The sequence below is a fragment of the Phyllosticta capitalensis genome (assembly GCF_038381095.1).
Source record: "Phyllosticta capitalensis strain CBS 128856 chromosome Unknown BKA78scaffold_3, whole genome shotgun sequence".
In the NCBI taxonomy this organism is placed as follows: Eukaryota; Fungi; Ascomycota; class Dothideomycetes; order Botryosphaeriales; family Phyllostictaceae; genus Phyllosticta; species Phyllosticta capitalensis.
In genome coordinates this window covers 292,822-310,430 of record NW_027117441.1, presented here as the reverse complement: position 1 = coordinate 310,430, position 17,609 = coordinate 292,822, and the positions used below count along the sequence as shown (strand labels likewise).

General features: G+C 53.5%; 3 protein-coding genes across 3 annotated transcripts; 1 reads left to right on the top strand and 2 right to left on the bottom strand.

Moving 5' to 3' along the window:
- Positions 1 to 24: 24 nt before the first annotated feature.
- BKA78DRAFT_377808 (uncharacterized protein) lies at positions 25 to 8,865 on the top strand. The gene is made up of 7 exons (XM_066892890.1): positions 25 to 268; positions 380 to 1,106; positions 1,155 to 3,979; positions 4,029 to 4,208; positions 4,266 to 4,416; positions 4,462 to 8,097; positions 8,340 to 8,865. The coding sequence occupies exons 2-7, from the start codon at positions 392 to 394 to the stop codon at positions 8,387 to 8,389; spliced, it is 7,557 nt and encodes a 2,518-aa protein (XP_066746143.1). The 5' UTR covers positions 25 to 268; positions 380 to 391; the 3' UTR covers positions 8,390 to 8,865.
- A 1,673-nt stretch (positions 8,866 to 10,538) lies between these two features.
- On the bottom strand, positions 10,539 to 12,174 carry BKA78DRAFT_341687 (uncharacterized protein). Its single transcript, XM_066890360.1, has 2 exons — positions 10,938 to 12,174; positions 10,539 to 10,886 (listed from the first exon to the last, which is right to left on the bottom strand). The coding sequence occupies exons 1-2, from the start codon at positions 12,029 to 12,031 to the stop codon at positions 10,811 to 10,813; spliced, it is 1,170 nt and encodes a 389-aa protein (XP_066746142.1). The 5' UTR covers positions 12,032 to 12,174; the 3' UTR covers positions 10,539 to 10,810.
- Positions 12,175 to 14,431: 2,257 nt separating this feature from the next.
- BKA78DRAFT_293335 (uncharacterized protein) lies at positions 14,432 to 16,234 on the bottom strand (the record flags this gene model as incomplete). The annotated part of the gene is made up of 1 exon (XM_066886203.1): positions 14,432 to 16,234. One exon carries the CDS (start codon positions 16,232 to 16,234, stop codon positions 14,432 to 14,434), a length of 1,803 nt encoding a protein of 600 aa, XP_066746141.1.
- Between the last annotated feature and the right edge of the window lie 1,375 nt (positions 16,235 to 17,609).

The window sequence follows — 17,609 nt, the reverse complement described above, 5'->3', positions numbered from 1 at the left end:
AGCCAGTCAGCCACAGCGCACTGCCTGATTTCCACCCCGCCGACTCTACTACTGACTTGCCTGCCCGTAGACGCGTCCCAGCACGGCTCTACTCTCCACCACACGCATCGCAACTGAAGTGAAGCGCCAAACAACATCTCTCTACACCTCCTCTTCAATCCAACCTCCTTTCTCGCCACCTCCTCTTCTTCCTCCTCTTCCTCCCATCTCAGATCCAATTGCAGGCAACCGTGCGCACCCCGGTCACAAGCAGCTTGCAGAGCTTCACGTACGCCCGCCTCTCGACCTTTTGTTCCCTTCCGCGTTTGCAGCCCCGACGCACTGTCGCGAGCCCTCTCGTCCGTCTTGCTCTCACTGCTAACAATCCTCACCGCCGCAGACCCACCATGTTATGGATTCTCCCAGCCTAAGGCAAACCCCTCCGCCAGCGACCCTGGAGTCCACATCAGACCGCCGCGACTCTATGGAAGACACCAACTCCTCCCCCGGTAGATTCAAGCGACCCCGCCTGGACAGTGGCGACCGCGCCGTCCGCGAAATGTCGGCCAGCATCAACACGGACGAGCCCGCAAGGCTGCCTCAAGAAGTCGCCGCTGCGCCCACCACTCCCAAGGACGACGACGACGACGACGTTGAGCAAACCACGGCCAACGGCGCCAACACTTCGCACACCCCAAGCCGCATGACAATCAACGTCCGCACCCCGCAGCAATCTGTTCCTCCCACCGATTGCGCGCCTTCCTCTCAATCCGCCGCCGCCTCTGCCTCCGACGACGAGGCTATGGACGCCGACCACGACGACACCGATTCGAGCGGCACCCTGCACTCATCGCCCCTTCAACCCTCACCCAAGACGAGGCCCGACTCTCCCTCCACCTCCGCCGCACATGGTGACTCTTCCACCTCTACCGCAGCCTCTCCCCCGGTCGTCGAGGTAGATATTGACGACGAAGAAATGGAGAGCTACCGAGATAATATTGTCGAGATACCCGATGACGATGATGACCAAGGAGCGCTGGAAAACATCTTTGACAGTTTCCCTTGGGTGCGCGAGCATGGTCGTGAGGCTGCCCTGGGGACCATTTTGAAGACCCTGTCCAAGCCCCGTAAGACATTCCGCAACACTGCGCCGGCTCATGCTGACTCTGCAACAGTACAAACCTCGACCAACGACGGTGAGTTGTCGCTCATCAGCCAGTGGCTTCGCCAAGTGGCCACAAAGGTCAAACGCGACGTGGTGAGCGGCCAGACTGCGTACCTCGAAGAGGCGAACTCTTGGGAATACATTGGTAAAATGTTCAAATGCATTCTTAATCGGCAGATCCCATACACCGACTCATTCAACCTGGATATTGAGGACAACATGGAAGACATTGCTCTCATGGACCTGTGGATCGCTTACAGCACATGTGTTGCTCAACTCATCGTTGCCGAGCTGGAATACCTCAGAGAAAACGGCTCCAGCTTTGACAAGACCACGCTTCTTGTATCGCCGATCCACCTTAAGAATTTGGCCACATTTTTCAGATACTCGGAAGATGTCCCGTTCTGGGCACTGGTCAAGAACCTTTTGGACGGAGATGTCGCACGGATGGTTGGGGCGGTGTTCAAAGCCTTCATCAAGGAAATCGAAAAGCTTGAAAATCTCGCAGGCCTGGTCGCGATTGGAATGTCGAACAACTACTTGCGCGCTGCCGCAAGTGAAGGCTTGCGACTCATCAATTTCCTGCTTTGTTCGTCTCGCCACGTGCCGTGGCAAGTTGTGCGATTGGACCCTCGCTGGATAGCAGCCTCGTTGTTCCATTTATTCCGGGACCTGGACGCTGAAGTCGGTGTGTCTCTCAAAGCTCCAGTCGAGCTCTGCAGCGATCTCGTCACCACCGCCCGCGAGGTCCTCTACAGACATGCAGAAATGGATCCCGAAGCAGCTCGGCTGAATGCGGTCGAATTACTCGGTTCGGACTTGTCCAAACAGCCCGTTGCTTCAAAGCCATCGGTGGTCTCTGACTGTTGGTATTTCAAGACGTTGCAAAAGTACATTTTGAAGAGTCACATGAACCACCGCATCTGGGCTGTCGAGACCATGAGCCAGCGATATGTCGCGCTATGGAGCAACACCGCCAAGGAGGGCGAGGGACTTCGGTTGCTCAACCTCTTTTGCGAATTCTTGTTGGAGAGTGATGTGATGAGCTACATCATTGGCATCGACTCCCATCCACAATTGGTATCCCGATGTGGCAACATCATTGGTTTCCTCGCTGTCAACCACGAATATGGCCACGATCAGACTGATGCTCTCTGGAATGCCGTCATGGAAAACCAGGACCCGCGAATGGTCGAGGCTCTGATCGAAGTGCTCACATACTTGGTCACTTTGATGGATCTTGAAGAAGTGGTCTACGTTTGTACCAAGCTCCGCACTCTGCCCGTCGCGAACTTTACCGGCTCTTTCTTGGAACTGTTCCGCAAGGCGTGCAACTGTGTCACCACCAAATCGGCAACCCCCCAATCCGCGTGGTTCATTGGAGGCGAAGAATTGCGCCAACAGACTCTTGATCTCCTGATCTCCATTGCCCAAGAAAGCTTTCCCAATGCGTCTTCGACCCCCACGACTGATGCGCTGTATCGAGCGGCTCTCCATGAGTTTTCAACCATGACTAAGCCAGACATGATTGCTGCAGACGATAGACATAGAATCTATACGGCATGCGCAGAATCCATTCGGGATAGGACCTCCAACGCGGCTGCCAGCGCGCAAATAATCTCCATGCTGCTTTCCACTACACCAGCCGACGCGGCCTATTTGCACGAACTTGGACTGGCCGAACAGGTGACAAACGAGCTCTGCGCGTACGTTGAGTCCCAGGCATCAGCGCCATCCGAATATTCGATCCAAGCTCTGGCATCGCGCCTGTCCCTTCTGTGGAACCTCCTCAGTGTCTATCCAGATTCGCTGTCCCCCGAGTTGCAAGAAGCACTATGGGAACACTTGGTTGGCAAGAAGGCCATTGGCCAGCGCGCCCGCGACATGGCTTGGCACCAGTTGTCGCAGATGATCAAGTCGCAGGTTACGCCCAACTCTTTCCTGTCCCGCTGCGCTGATGACTTGCTACCAAAACTGGAGCCAGAGTTTTACACGCCAGGTCTGTTCGATCTGCTCCGCAATTGGATTGATTTTCAACGGCGAAGCTGTCGCGGAGAGGTTTCGGTCGACGGCGTCGTCGAGCCTGTGTGCGTTGAACTTCTTTGGCGCATCCTCCTCAAGGCTCCAAATGGCACAATTGAGAATACGACTGCCGACTTCATATCATGCCTCTACCTCGACACGCGGACTTTGAGGAGCTTCATAGCCGAACATCCCAACGTCGTTCAAGACACGCACACTGCCCTCATCAAGCGATGTATCTCCCAGCTCGTCGAGGCATATTCCAAAGCCAAGTCTAGCGACGTCACGATGACGGACGAGGGTGACAGGGAAGACGACGATGAGCGTCACTTCCAGCGGATACTGTTGCTCATGACTCTTTTGATCCTTGGAGCCAGAAGGCGGGGTGACTTGCAAGTCTCCTCCCCACGCCTGCGGAAGCCCTCTATTCCTTCCTCGTGCGAAGGTTCGACAGGAGAGCCCATCCAGATCAAATTCCAGGCATTTGGAGGCGAGTGCACCGGAGTCAGGGCTGTAACGGTCAGGAATGGCGAGACTTTTGCGTGGCTCTCTGAGCGCCTCAGCGAATGGACTGGATTCACCGAATTTCAAATCATTCATGGCGGCCGCCGGCTCAATCACAGAGAGTCTAGCGATTCCAAGCTTGAGGAAATGGGATTGGACAAGGGTCTCATTCTAATCAAGCAGGCGGGCGAAGCAGAGCCGACAACTTACAGCAGCGGTTCCATCACGACTGTGGAGAAGGAGGTTTTGAAGAATTACGACACGATTTACGACTTTTTGGACGGCGGTGATGATTCTTTCAGTCAAGCGGTAGGTCTTTCTTCAGCAAAAACCATTGCGCATCGCTAATTTGGGTCAGGCTTTTGAATTTCTGAAGATGCTTCCGCCGCATGGAAAGGCACTCGGTTTGACCTATGGCGGTAGAAGCACCGAAAACATTGACGAGATTGCGTCCTGGGCGTTTCAGCCTGGCAAGACGTTCAAGGCAAGGATGTCCATTCTGGCCTTGATGAAAGATTTCCAGAATCACCTCAAAGCTGTACGACCCCGGCCTCCCAGATTCACATCTCTTATGACAAGTGTTGACATGGCCCAGGGACCTGTGAATGTTCAGTTGATCAGCCACTCTGTCCAGCTGCTTGGCGCTGCCATTCTGCAGGAGGAGCTAATTGACAGGCGTCTCTGGAGGCCGCACGACTTGTCCCTGGCTTTGATGACGCTGGAAACCTTCAACGACTTGTTGAAAGGTGAGTTGACTCCGTCTTTGTCTTGCATGTAGCTGACATTCTTAGAACGTGTCGACTCCGACGTCTCAGGCTCCTACTTTCAGGACGGAGCCCGCCTCGTGGAGCGCCTGATGTCGTTTATGATGTCGTCCGTCCGCACGCCGGCCAACTCACACTTGACCTGCCAGTGCTTCAGGGCCGTCCTCGAGTCTGCCCAGCACAACCGCGATGTTTGGACCGCCTTCATCGGACGCTCGGACTTGCTGAAAATGCATTCAGTGCTTTTGCTCTCCTTTCCGCAAGAAGGCGCGCGGCAAGACATTGCACAAACCATCGAGAACAACTGCATCCACATTGCGGAGAAGTCGAGGTTCAGCACCGAAGAAGTGACTTCATTTTACTGGAACGTCTTATCTCAGCTGCTTCCTCACGCCGCAGCCCACGGCAACAATGCCAAGGAATTCTTTGAAATTACGACCAAGACCTTCCGCCGGTACGACGAGCTCCAGCGTGACGAGGCTGTACTCAAGGGCTACATTTCCACATGGAGCGGTCTCATGCTTAGCCACAGCCACGAGCCTTTTGTAGGCCGCAATGACGTGGACCATGTCGTTCTGGGATTTGTCCGCCTTCTCTGCACCGCCGTGCAGTCGCTCAAGTCTTTCAAGAAGCCCCTCGGCTTGGACGATTTGGCTTCCAAGGTCTTTTCAAAATTCCTCTTTCCTCCGAATTCTGAACAGGACAGCCCTAGCATTTTGCCCGTCCTCGATACTGCGACGCGGCATGAGCTCTACGACCTGGTCGTTGCACTATGCGAGGATTCGTCCGTGTTTCGACAGATAATCGATCTCAACTGCCGTGTGCTCAAGATGAGCGCTGAGCCCGCGGACGAAATTTATGGCAACAGCGGAACGAGAGAGCTTCGCTCTGAAACAGGATACGTTGGCCTCGACAACCCCCAAGCTCTCTGCTACATGAACTCGCTCATGACGCAGCTCTTCATGGACCTTGAATTTCGCAAGTTCATCTTCGAGTCGGAAGGCTCTGGGGAGGACGGCTTGCTGAAATCCATGAAAGACTTGTTTGCGAAAATGCAGAGCAGCTATGGCCGATCTGTCGACATTAGGCCGTTCGCCTTGTGCGTCAGGGGTACCGATAAGAAGCCCATCAACGTCACCATTCAGATGGACACTGAGGAGTTCTTCCGACTGCTTATGGACCAGCTTGAAAGTCAACTCGCTACGAACGAGGACAAGCAGCGCCTCAAAAACTTTTATGGCGGTCGTTCTGTCAATCAGATCAAGTCGAAAGACTGCCATCACGTGTCTGAGACAACGGAGACATTGTTCAACCTCCCGCTCGAAGTCAAAGGCAAGGACACGCTCGAGGAGAGTCTGCGGGCCTACGTCGAGGGAGAGAGCCTGGATGGCGAGAACAAGTACAAGTGCGAGCCGTGCGGTGGACGTCTGGTCAACGCCGTCAAGCGAACCTGTCTTCAGAGTGTGCCCGACAACCTGATTGTGCACCTCAAGCGGTTCGACTTTGATCCCTTCACCCTGAGCCGGAGCAAGATCAACGACTACTTTCACTTCCCGATCCGCGTCAACATGAGCCCTTATAAGGTCGAATACTTGAGCGACCCAGAGTCGCACATCGAAGACGATTGGTTCGAGTTGGTTGGAATTTTAGTCCACGCTGGCGGAGTCGAGCAGGGTCACTATTGGTCATACAGTCGCGTGCGGCCAACTGAAGAGATGCCCGGCAGATGGATCAAGTTCAACGACGACACCGTCACGGAGCAAGACATTACCAAGATCGACATGCAGTGCTACGGCGGCCACGGCCGTCATACATCTGCCTACATGTTGCTTTACCAGCGAGCCTCGGCGGTTGCACAAGGAGTTGCCGACGTCCTCCGTGCTCCACACTCTTTGAACCCCATTGCAAAGCTGCCAGCCGAACTCGAAGACAAGATCCAGAGGGAAAATCAGCGCCAGATTCGGGAATACTGCCTGTTTGACCGCGCCCACTGTTTCTTTGTGCGGCGACTGATCTCGCAGTTGCAGGCGCTCAATCGTGGCATCTGCTCCGAGCAGCATGAAATTGAGAATTCTGTGCTCGGAATGGCACTCGAGCACCTGTACCAGGTGACGGCACGCGCTGGCGATATGGATGAGCTCGCCAAGTTCCTGGAAGATCTCACTCGGGTTACAGGCTCGTGTTGCACATGCAAGAAGTTCATTCTGAACTGGGCCTCCAACCACGGCAAGGCCTTGTCTGACTGGCTCATCTACTCATACACAGTCGACACAGTCAATCTTATTAGTAACAAGATTGCTTATTTTCTGGTCGACACTCTCAGGAGCGTTCGCGATCACGACGCTCAGGGATACGGGCTCGACGTCCAGAACCCTGATCTGGAGCAGGTGTACGAGGCAGCTGATAGTGGAGTCTTGTCGGATTTCTTGAAGAGACTCTCCATCATGGTGTTTGATCTTGATTGGATTCCTGTCAATGGCCTGGAGCTCTACCAACGCACCTGGGATTCCTACTTCAGCCTGCTCAAGTTCATCTGGCATCTGGGTCCGCACGAGGCGGCCTTGATGATGCACCTTGGCTTCTTCAAGATGGCCATGGAAATTGCCAATGCTGACTATCCTCCCGACTCTGGCCACCCTTACTCTGAAATCCGCAGGGTACTCGTGAGCAAAAAGGCCAAGCCCGACCTGGCTGTATTCTCCCAGTTCATTTCAGAAATGACCTCCACAACTGACCTCCGACCCGGTACGTGCGCGAGTGATGAGCAGAGATTTAAGCTTCATACTACTGCCGGCGAGGAGCCTCCGAAGCTTCCTCTCACCGAAGAAGAGGCGAACCTGTTCTACCGCTGGGACAACAAGGACCGATGTTACATTGTGCTCAACAAGCTCTTGGAGAATTCGTCCGTCACGACCTGCCATTCGTGCGGCGAGATTGTCATGAACATTCTCGGTGCGAACAACGCGGAAATCACCAATCGGGTCATGCGTACCCTTTTCGAAGGCATCGAGGTCATGGCACCTGCATTTGCGGCGCCCTTCATCCACGCAGTAGCCTATTTCATCTGGGCAGCTCCGACCGCCGGCTTTGCAAAGCATGCGCTTGAGGTTTTGATCAATTCCATCGACCAGGATAAGCTCTCGGTCGCCGAAGCCTACATCTGGACACTGAGCAACCTCTGGAGCCTTGCCCCGAGGTCCGATTGGGGCCGCGACGTGCCAGCATGTTACCAAATCGAAATCTTGGCGCTTGCCCCGGTCTGGGCTCCCCTACTTTTGTCGAGCGAAGACCGCGATCACCAGCAGACCGTTCTCAAGACGCTTCGCATCCAACTTTTTGGAAATGGCCCCTGCCACCCAGGTCCAAAGGATCAAGCAGAAGCCGCCTCACACATCCTTCCGAGGCGTATCGAGGCCGTCCGGAACGTGACGCGAGCGGGCTTTGAGCGGATCGTTCAACTGCACAAGGAAGCTGAAGTTTCCCGAGTTTCCGTCGATGGTCTTTATGGCCTGATGTTGGATTGTTCTCGTTTCCTGCGGACGCTCCGCGTTGCTTTGCCGGAAACGTACGGCGATGACGTTGAAACCGATGAGCTGCTGCGCTTCTGCGAGATCAGCGACCAGTACTTCAAGTCGTGGCCAGAGAGCGACGACTATGAGTCGAGTAAGTATTCCCGCCATCGCAACCGCCGTCGCAGAAGAAGCCGTTCCATTCCTTCTCTAGCTCTGTCTCCCGTGCTCAACCCGTACGAGGAGTACGGAGACTGGAACGACATGGAAGATGACGCCATGCTCTTCTCTCCTGAAAACTTCGAAGAGTAGTGACAGGGGCGGCGACGATTCTGACGTCTGATCGGAGTCAACTAAAATCGACAATCTCAGTCTGCTAACGCCACACGCCAACAGTCTCGGGCGACGACGACCTGGAGTACGCGGACGAAGTCGAGGGCGTGTAAACGGTCGCCAACCCTCGCCCACATGTGTTTACGACGCCGCTTCCTCCTACGAACGATGACGCCCCACGAGTCACGAGCGACGACCGCAACCGAAAATCCCCTCCTCCCAAAAACTAGACGGATGCCCCGTGTTGGCACCACCCCCAAAAAGAGATTTCACAACTCACACCCTGATAGAGCGCCTCCTCACACCTTGCCCGTCGGTCGAGGCGCGGGGCCGTCCCCCCGTCTTCTCTTCTTCTTTTCCTCTTTTTCTTTTTCCTCTTTTTCTTTTTCTCTGTTTTTACTTTACTCTGACTTGATTGATTGGGCCGTCCGCCCACCATGACACAACACGGCCCGGTCCGGCCCGTCCCAGTCCGCTCCATCAGTGTGGTCCGCGCGCGACATGCTGCATCAGCATCACTAGCAGCTGCAGCAGCACAAGTCGCACACAAAATCCCCAAAATTTTTCCTTTTCTTTTTTTTTTTTTTTTGTTTTCTCATCATCGGTCGACACGACATGCGGGATGGGATGGCATGGAATGGGCGAAACGGGGGAAACAAAGACTTTTTGAACGGGATGAAAGGGGGTTGGCCACTGCGATTTGCGTGTTTCTGTCCTTTCCCCCCCCCCCCCCCCCTTCCCAACTTGACCTCCTGGCGCTTTGGGCGTGCTGTGGCGTACGTATGGATGGGTGGAATGGATGGGATGGGATGGATTGGGACTAAATGGAGCTCTGGCTGCACTGACTGCACTGCACTGGTGGGACTGGTATGCGTATGCGTATCCCATGGGTACCTATTGAATTGATTGATTGAAACTGATGACGATGCGGCACGCATGCATGGATGGATGGGATCGATCGAGTGTGTGTGTTTGGGTTTGACATGGGATTGGCATCTTTTTGGGGGAAAAGGGGTTGCGACTTTTCCGTGTGCAGGCGGCGTCGTCCATGGCGACGCGGTTGGTCGTGGCACTTTGGGTTGTTTTCGACCCTCTCGCTCGCTCGCTCGTTCGCTCTTGCCATAGATACCGCGCTCCTGCTACATACCTCTGCGCGAAGGACGAGGGGCGAAGGACGAGGGCTAGTGTATGGATGGTTGCATCCTTCATGCTTGCCTGTCTGCCAGTCTGCCAGTCTACTCTAGGCGTAAGCCCGCCTCCTTGTTGCTTTTGCTTTTGCTTTTGCTTTTGCTTTTGCACTGTTTTGCTTTCATGTCATGGAATGGAATGGAATGGAAACCCTGATGAGGTTGAGCGTGAGGTCGCGGTTAAGGTCAAGGTTTTTCTTTTCTCTCCCATCTCTTCGTCTAACCACTCTACTCACCACCCCTATCTTCTCTTCCCGTTCTTCTTCTAGCTTGCGGCTGATAAACGAGTGAGTGACGTACGCTCATCACGAGGCTCAAGAAACAGGGTACGACGAGAAGCGGCAAGGCAAGACAAGGCAAGACAAGGCAAGACAAGGCAAGGCAAGGCAAAGCAAGGCAAGATGAGACAAAACGATGCAAGAGAAGAAGCTTGCTTGGCTTGGCTCTTACACTCAGTCGGCTGCGGGAGTGTCAAGTTGTGCAAATCCGTCGCCTAAACTCGAGAAGAATTCAATCTTTGACGCCACAGACGGACCTACCTGGTCGCGTGGCTTTGTCGTCGCGAGGCATGCAGTCGCTATTACAGTGTATGTTTGCTTACAGCCGCGCTACGCTGCGTTGCGCTGCCTAGACAGCCTCTAGAGAACCAAGAACGGCGAGTGGTGGGAGTCTTTGGTCCAGATGCCCTGCGTGTCCTTTGATGGCCTTTGGAAGTGGTGATAGGCGGCTTCAACTTAGGCACGCGATGCAGTATCCAAGTTGCGACAGCTGAAAGCGGGAGCAGCATCTGAAAGCTTCTAGAAACAGGCGCGCTGAGCGAGGCTTTCGAATCGTTGTCGCTCGAAACAATTCGTCTTTGAGTCGCGTTCGGGGCGACAAGAAACGGCATTCAACTTACTACCAGTGGAGCAACAGCGGCCATTCAGGTACACGTGAGGGAGGTAAATCAAAATCATTCGTTTGAAAGGCACACCAAATACTTACACAAGCTAGGGAGGGGGTCTCGAAATGGCTGTTGTACAGATTGGGAAGGTTTCGGTCAGTGGCTAGAGTACAGGTTAGGGGAGGGGTGGGGGACGGCTACTTCACAGTGTGTAATATTACATTCGAGCCCGACGGAAGCTGGGATGGCTGTGGGACTGTCAGCGCGTATTTCTGGAAGCAAGAAGAATGCTCACTGTTGTCGTGGTCAATGAACCTCAAGCGGCGTGGATCAAGGTCGAACACTCCTCCAAGACCACTACTGTGGTTTGCCCGAATAGTCTGGTATGTCCGCTTCTCGACAGATCTTTAGATGCCAAAGGCTGCGGTATGGGGCGCTAGAAGGTCCGCTGTGCGCCGGCAACCTCAAGACAGCACTTTGTCAATGCGCTTCTTGATGTCATCGCCCAGCTTGAGCTCAGGATTCTTCTCGATGTATGCCCTTTGCAATAGAATGTCAGCTTATTCCAAAAAGTTTGGGGAATGCACTTACCGGAGCTTGAGGATGCTTTTCTCCAGCACAGCTCGCTGGTGGCTCAAGTGGGAGCGCTCATCTTGCATGCGCAACTTGAGCAGCTCTGTAAATTCTTGACCGACTTCGCCCTCCAGAGCCCGGGAGGCTTCGCCCACCAAGGCTGCAGCAACCAAGTGCGAGGCGAACGAGGAGGCTTCAGAGGCATCATCCTCCTGTTTGGGGCCAATTTGGCGGTTTATCTTCTCCAGACGCGCAACGTCAGCATGCAGCATCATCATGAGCACGCCGTTGGTGTTGGGATGGTCGAGAATTTTCACCAAGTCGAAACCCGGTGGAATCCGTGGCTGTTGGCTGCTCACGCCTACTTGGCACTCGGTCTCGTCCCTGGCTCCATCTTTGCCCTGGGACATTGTCTCCTGCCTCTTGTTTCCTTTTCCCGCTTTTCCATCGACTTCAAAGTGCGGCTCATGATGGTTTTGGTCGTTGGTCGGCTGATGAGCAAGCGCGGGTTCCATGGTCTTGCCCTCAGAACGCCGGACTACCGTGATGTCACTGCTTCTTGACGGCAATTTAGCCTGCATGTTGGAGGTGTACGGTGGTTGAAAGCTTTCCAAAGCAATTGGAGATTTGTTCTGCGAAGGGCGATGATCCGGAAGGTGTTGTTGCTTCTTGATCGGAGGGTCCTCTTCTTCTTCGTCGGTTTGGCCACTGAGTGGCGAGTCTGCCCTCTTCTTGCGCTTATTATCCAACACCTTTGCAGGAACAACATCGTTCAGTGCGGCTTCAAGGTCGGCTTGCCACACTTCTCTAATCAATCGGACGTTGTCAGGGTAGCGGCGGTCGTTCTGCCTGATGCGCACGTGATGGAGGAGCAGCGACTTGACGACATCCGGCTGCTGGGAACGTTCGTAAATCTTCCAGATGTGGATGACGGTGTTGTGCGGCCAATCCTCGAGGCGCAGGATTCCAGGATCAGGCTCATTGAGGCGGGCCTTCAAGCGCCGGTTTCTGCCGTTCGGTACCGCGCGAGGCTTGATTCTGTCATCGACGAGGCTGTCAATACCCACACTTTGCAGTCTTGCTAGAGCGTCATGCGCCGCATGTTCCCTCATGGTGATGGGATTGTTAGACCTGAAGGGTGTTGGAAGTTGTACGGCGGCGAGCTTCAATAGGATTGTGACTGAGAGACTGAGCGACTGAGCGACTGAGCGAAGCAGGCGTGAGGGTGGGTGCTCAGTGATATCAGGCCGCGATGTTATGTCGAATACAAAGTGTCGGCAGGACAGTGAGCGCTGAGTGGGAGGTCGACGTTTCGTGTGGTGCAAAGTTTTTCCAGTGGCTGCCAGAAGCGTCCAGCGAGAAAACAGAAGGAGCCACTGGAAAACAAGGTCGCCAAATTTCAAACGACACGCCCTGAAATGGCTTTTTTGCACTCGCCTACGCGCTCGCCTACGCACTCGAGTTGCGACATTTGATCTTAATGTCGTCACTACTTGCTTGCTTTTCGCTCACCTTAGGCGCAATATCCAAGTGAGCGACAGTAAAGGTCGGGTCGGCGCTCCTTCCTGGCGCTCCCGTTGAATCAAATCGCCATCACATCATTGGTTGTCGTCGCGCAAGTCCCTGCGAGTTGTAGATAGGCGCGTCTTTTGGCGCGCACCTCCTCCATACACAAAACGAAAATACTTATGGCCGTCATCACCATACTACCCGACCAATTGGGCGCATCGCCTGGCTATTAGGAAGTCAGAAGATGCAGGCTACACTATGTTACATGGAGGCTGTGGTTTCAGTGACTCAAAAACGGGCATCAGAAATTCAACCACCGAAGAAGAGTGTCAAACGCTCTGGCCTTGACCTCGATGAAAGATTGCATGATGATTATATTTTGTTTTGGCAAGTTCTAAATCCAACAAGCTGTGGCCCACTTGGCCCGATTGGAAAGTCAGGTTGCCCTTCATATTGAGGCTCTCGCGGCTTATGACCAACCAACCGGTGTTCGAGTCCCCTCGCTGCAGCTTGTTATTTTTTTTTCTTTTACCTTCCCTTAAATGTCGCCTTTGCCTCTCGTTTGCTGTAGCGAAGGCGTAAACTCTTAACAATCACACCTCTTTTTCACATCCTTCTTTTGTCTACGCCACACTACTTGTCGATTTAGATCATGACAATAGCCGTCTCAATCTCTGCATCGGGCTCACTGTGATGAGCAAGTACACGCACAAGCCATGGCTTCAAAGGCACTGTCTCCCTGAAATTAATCCTGCAAGTCAAATCAGGCGCCCCTACGTCTTTGCCTCGCTACAGGCAAGAAGCGAGCATTGGTGGAGCTGAATCTGGATGGTGCCATATGCTAGTCACTTGCGTCGTCTGAAAAGAGGGGCAGAATCCTTGAGTAATTCTATTCCCGCAGACATGGAAGCAGCGAGATGTTCCGGACTCGTGCAATCAGGCCCGTAAATTGTCCGGTGAGCGAGGTGTTGCGTCGCATCGACGAAGTGACTTCGCTACTTTGACGAAAAGACTCTGCGAGACTTGCAAAAACATGCAGTGACTGGTAAACTTTAAACACCCTTCTATCAACTGTCCATGCTTCCCTACTGGCTAAGCAGCTCGAGCTAGCCGAGCACCTCGCGAGTGCCCGCCAACAAGATTATCGTGCTTGGACTTGCCTTGTGTTCACCCTTTTTTCGCCGTCTTCTTCGCCAGATGCGTAGGCGCGCGCTAACTCTTTTCATGATACCCTCCACAGCTGCCGCGACTTGGGCAACGACAAAATCTACTACTGCGAAGAGCAAGCGCTGAATCTCGCCAAAAGGAAAAACCGCATCAAAATGCCAAAACTTCGGTAAGTGACATGATTACTTTGGGAGGAAGAACCGTTCGGATTGCAACATTGATCACTTCTGGAGAGCTTCGAGACGGCTGCGGTTCCAATCCTCCGTTGGTTTCCAATCCCAAGATAACTGGTCGTTCTCGATCTCCGTTCATTGAATTAGTACTCCGTGCTACACTAAGGAGGATCGACGAAGTACAGCTGGGAGAGCCTTCACGACTAAAGGCTCCATAAACCACTGAAGCGGCACACAAGTCGAACTCAGCAAGAATCCACTGCAGCAGACCCTCGAACAAAGTGCCCGTGCTTCTTTGGACTCACTTCCAACCGACAAAAGAAGCAATTCCCACACATTTCCGGGGAGCAATGGGAGACGAAGTCATGCTGAATACCTGCCAACAAGCGACAGCCAGTCCATAAAGCAGTCATTGTGCTCCGAGGCTGTCGTTGAAAACAAGTTGGCTTCACTGCAACACTGTCTTGAAAGGCCGTCTGTGAAGCGTGTTAGTTTGGCGATTCAGCGGAGCAAGGATTGACGACTTGCCTCTCTGACTTCAAGACAGCACCGCTGCAATGCTTTGATGAGTCTCTTCATCCAGGTGGAGGCTGGAGTGCTCCAGGAAATGGGCGCTTTAGGAACGGTCAGCGATGTTTCTTATGTAGGACATGAGGAGACATACTAAAGCTTTCTGAGGCTCTCCTCAATCATGAGGCGCCAATGAGCCAGCCACGTGCGATTGAAATTAAGAAGATCCCGGTAGTTCGTGAAGAGCGCATCAGTAGCGGCGGTGTTTAGCTCAGCCGTTGAATCAGTGAGCTTGACTGCGGCGATGAGGTAGGAAGACAGGGCCGATTGATGGGATTCGTTGAGGATGTCGTCGGGGCGGTGAAGCAGCTTGATGATCTCCAGGCGATCGATGTAGCTTTGAAGAATCAAGAGAAGCTGGTAGTCCTCCACATTGCCCGTCGGCTCGTCGCTGAGATGGGCGCGGGGCTTGACAATAGAGAGGCTGGAAGCATGTTCATTATCGTCGAGGCAAGATTGGCCGTTTCTGGGAGGAGGAACATCGCCGAATTGGATGACGGGTTTCTTTGTCGGTCTGAATTGAGGGGTGGGAAGCTCGACCACGGGAACCGAGGCTGGGTCCTGGGGTTCAAGCGAGAGGCGGCCGTGCGGTCCATGGAGAGCTGGGAGAGGCTGATCCTTCGAGCCTGAATTATCGAAGTCGGAGTCCAGCGAGAGTTGTTCAAAGAGTCTCACGAGTGCTTGAACTGAAGAGGTCGCTTTCTTGGGTTTCAGTGCCATGGGAGCAAGAGGTCCAACGAGAGCTTGAAGATGCTGGTCTCGGGAGGCTGACTCCTGAAAACCCGATCCAAGGTCACCAGGATTTCCAAGAAGAGCTTGGAGAGGCTGGCCTAGAGATGTTGATTCCTGGAGGTCTGATGCGAGTTGAGCAGGGGGTCCAACAGGAGCTTGGAGATCCTGCTTCGGAGTGACTGATTCTTGAAGGTTCGGTCCGAGGCAATCGACGGGCCGGGCAAGAACTTGAATATGCAGATCGGGAGAGGCTGATGCCTGGAGACTCGGAGTAAGACGATCAACAGGTCCGACGAGAGCTTGGTGGTGCTGATCCGGAGAGGCTGATTCCTGGAATTCTGATGTGAGACGATTGGCGGGTCCGGCGAGAACTTGGAGACGTTGACTTTCAGGTGCCCAGCGAGAGTTGAGGAGGCTTCGGGGTCTAGAGAGCGGCTGGGGCTTCGCAGAATGAGACGTCTTGAAGGTCGACTGTTGCTTCTCGTGCACCTGAGCTGGCAGCATCGAGTTCGATGTGAGCTCGTGCTTGGTTGCAGGCGCTGCTTTGGCGATCACGCGGGCAGGAGGTGAAGCGGGAGAAGTAACAGCGGGTGCAGAAGCAGCAAGCGCAGAATTCTCAGATGTGACGGGCGCTGAAGAAGCATACGCGGTCATAGACGTGGTCGTGGCACAAACCGAAGTAGTAGAGGTGGTAGTAGCAAGCGCCTTCGTGTCCGCCATGATTTCATTCAGCGCAAACTTGATGTCCAGCTTCGTCACCTCTCTGATGATGCGAATTCCGCGGCGAATGCGCTCGTCGCTCTGTCGCAGGCTCACGCGTTGGCGGATGGCGGCTTTGATTGTCGCTGGATTCGAACAATGCTTGATGAGATTGTCGAGTCCGAGGATGATAGGAGCGGGCCAGCTGGGCGGTGGGAGAGGTGTAGTGTCGGGCTCGTCAAGGCGAGCCTTTCTCTTCGTAGACCGGCCATTGGGAACGATGCGTGGCATGATGCTGGCGTCAAGCAAGCTGTCGATGCCAACCTCTTCGATGCGCTTTAAGGCTGAGCGGACATTGGGGCAAAGCTGATCGGACGACATTGTCAACGGCGATGTGGGAATGATAGAGGAAGGAGGGTTAAACAAAGGAGGATGATGGATGGGAAGTCGCGCTGATGGTGACATGGTGTTGTTGACGTTTTGTTGTGATGCTCGGGTCTGGAAGCCCGGAAAAGGTTTTTAGTGTGCGGGTGAAGGCTAGAAACAGGAGTCTCTTTGGGGTCCGCGCAGCTCTGGAGGTGTTAATACTGGGATTTGGTACGTGGCTGCTACAGCGTGGCTCCCACCACTGCCCTTGTACCAAGAGCGAGACACTTCACACTCTTTGGCAGGACCACTTGCATCCACGCTAGTAGTTCCAACGTCTTTTCAAGAATTCAGAAAACGAAAGAGACAATAAACAGGGCCGCTTTTATACTACAGCTCAAAAGAATTCATGTGGCTTTCATAAAGAACTTTCAAAGGCTGTAAACGCGTTCTTATAGCAGAGCAAGAAGTAATATGAACGCAAGCCAAACAAGTTTGCACAAAATTTTTAACTTTCATAGTCCACATAAAATCTACTCGCCCTCTATGAAGTAAAATGGCAGTGCTGGAGTTGGTTCAATGAGTATCTATTCATTACCGAGTAATTGTTACACTGGCCGACTGCACCCTAGGCGCCCGCCCCCTTATCAGTCCCCTGCCCGACAACTCCACTCGGCCGCCACACCCATGAAGATGTCAGCTAAAATCTGACGGAAGCCTCGAAGTCGTCACTTTCATCTGGATGCACGAATAGAGAAAGGAAAAGAAAAAGGTTTTACAGAATAAAATGCTCTCTTGGCCTCATGCGGTTCCGAAATCGGTAGTCGCAGGTCCTCGGCCAGCAGAGCTGTTGGTTTGGGGTTCCTGTGGACTTTAATATAATACATCGTGTTTTTCTCCAACCCGTTTTCTCTGAAGCCTATGTAAAATGTTAGCTTGATTCTTGCAGAGAGTAGGGAGTAGAGCTTGCCTGTTTCCACATTCTCCGCATAAGTGCTCCTCCCTCTGCGCTTTTACCCGCAGATTTGACCAGATGCATGTTTGTCAACGGTGTTGCCTGCTGCATAGAGACTCCTGAGTAGTATTGGGCCTTGTTGTCAAGCGCTGTCAAATTATTCTGAACAAATTGAATGACAGCCCCAAGTATACATGAGCACAATGCTCAATGGGCTTCTGGTCGAAGTACAGATGCTTCAGGTCAACAGTGCCACAATGCGCTCTTGTAGGTCACTGTCGAGGTGGAGACTTGAGTGCTCCTGGAAATGTTCGCTTGAGGAAATGTCAGTCATGTTTCTCATACGACACACAGGAAGAAAGATAGATGGGTGGATGGGTGGACATACTAGAGCTTTCGCAGGCTGTTCTTGACCACCAAGCGCCAATGGACAAGCCATACGGCATTGAAATCGATTAGCTCTTGGTAGTTGCCGTGAAGGGCGTCCGTCGAGCTGACGTCAAGCTTGGCCGTGTTGTC

Excerpts from the sequence above, each read along its gene's own strand:
- BKA78DRAFT_377808 (XM_066892890.1), top strand. The coding sequence starts at position 392 with ATGGATTCTCCCAGCCTAAGGCAAACCCCTCCGCCAGCGACCCTGGAG. Across the intron at positions 4,417-4,461 it reads CTTCAACGACTTGTTGAAAG|AACGTGTCGACTCCGACGTC; the intron begins GTGAGTTGACTC and ends TGACATTCTTAG. Across the intron at positions 8,098-8,339 it reads GAGCGACGACTATGAGTCGA|TCTCGGGCGACGACGACCTG; the intron begins GTAAGTATTCCC and ends ACACGCCAACAG.
- BKA78DRAFT_341687 (XM_066890360.1), bottom strand. The coding sequence starts at position 12,031 with ATGAGGGAACATGCGGCGCATGACGCTCTAGCAAGACTGCAAAGTGTG. Across the intron at positions 10,887-10,937 it reads AAAAGCATCCTCAAGCTCCG|GGCATACATCGAGAAGAATC; the intron begins GTAAGTGCATTC and ends TCTATTGCAAAG.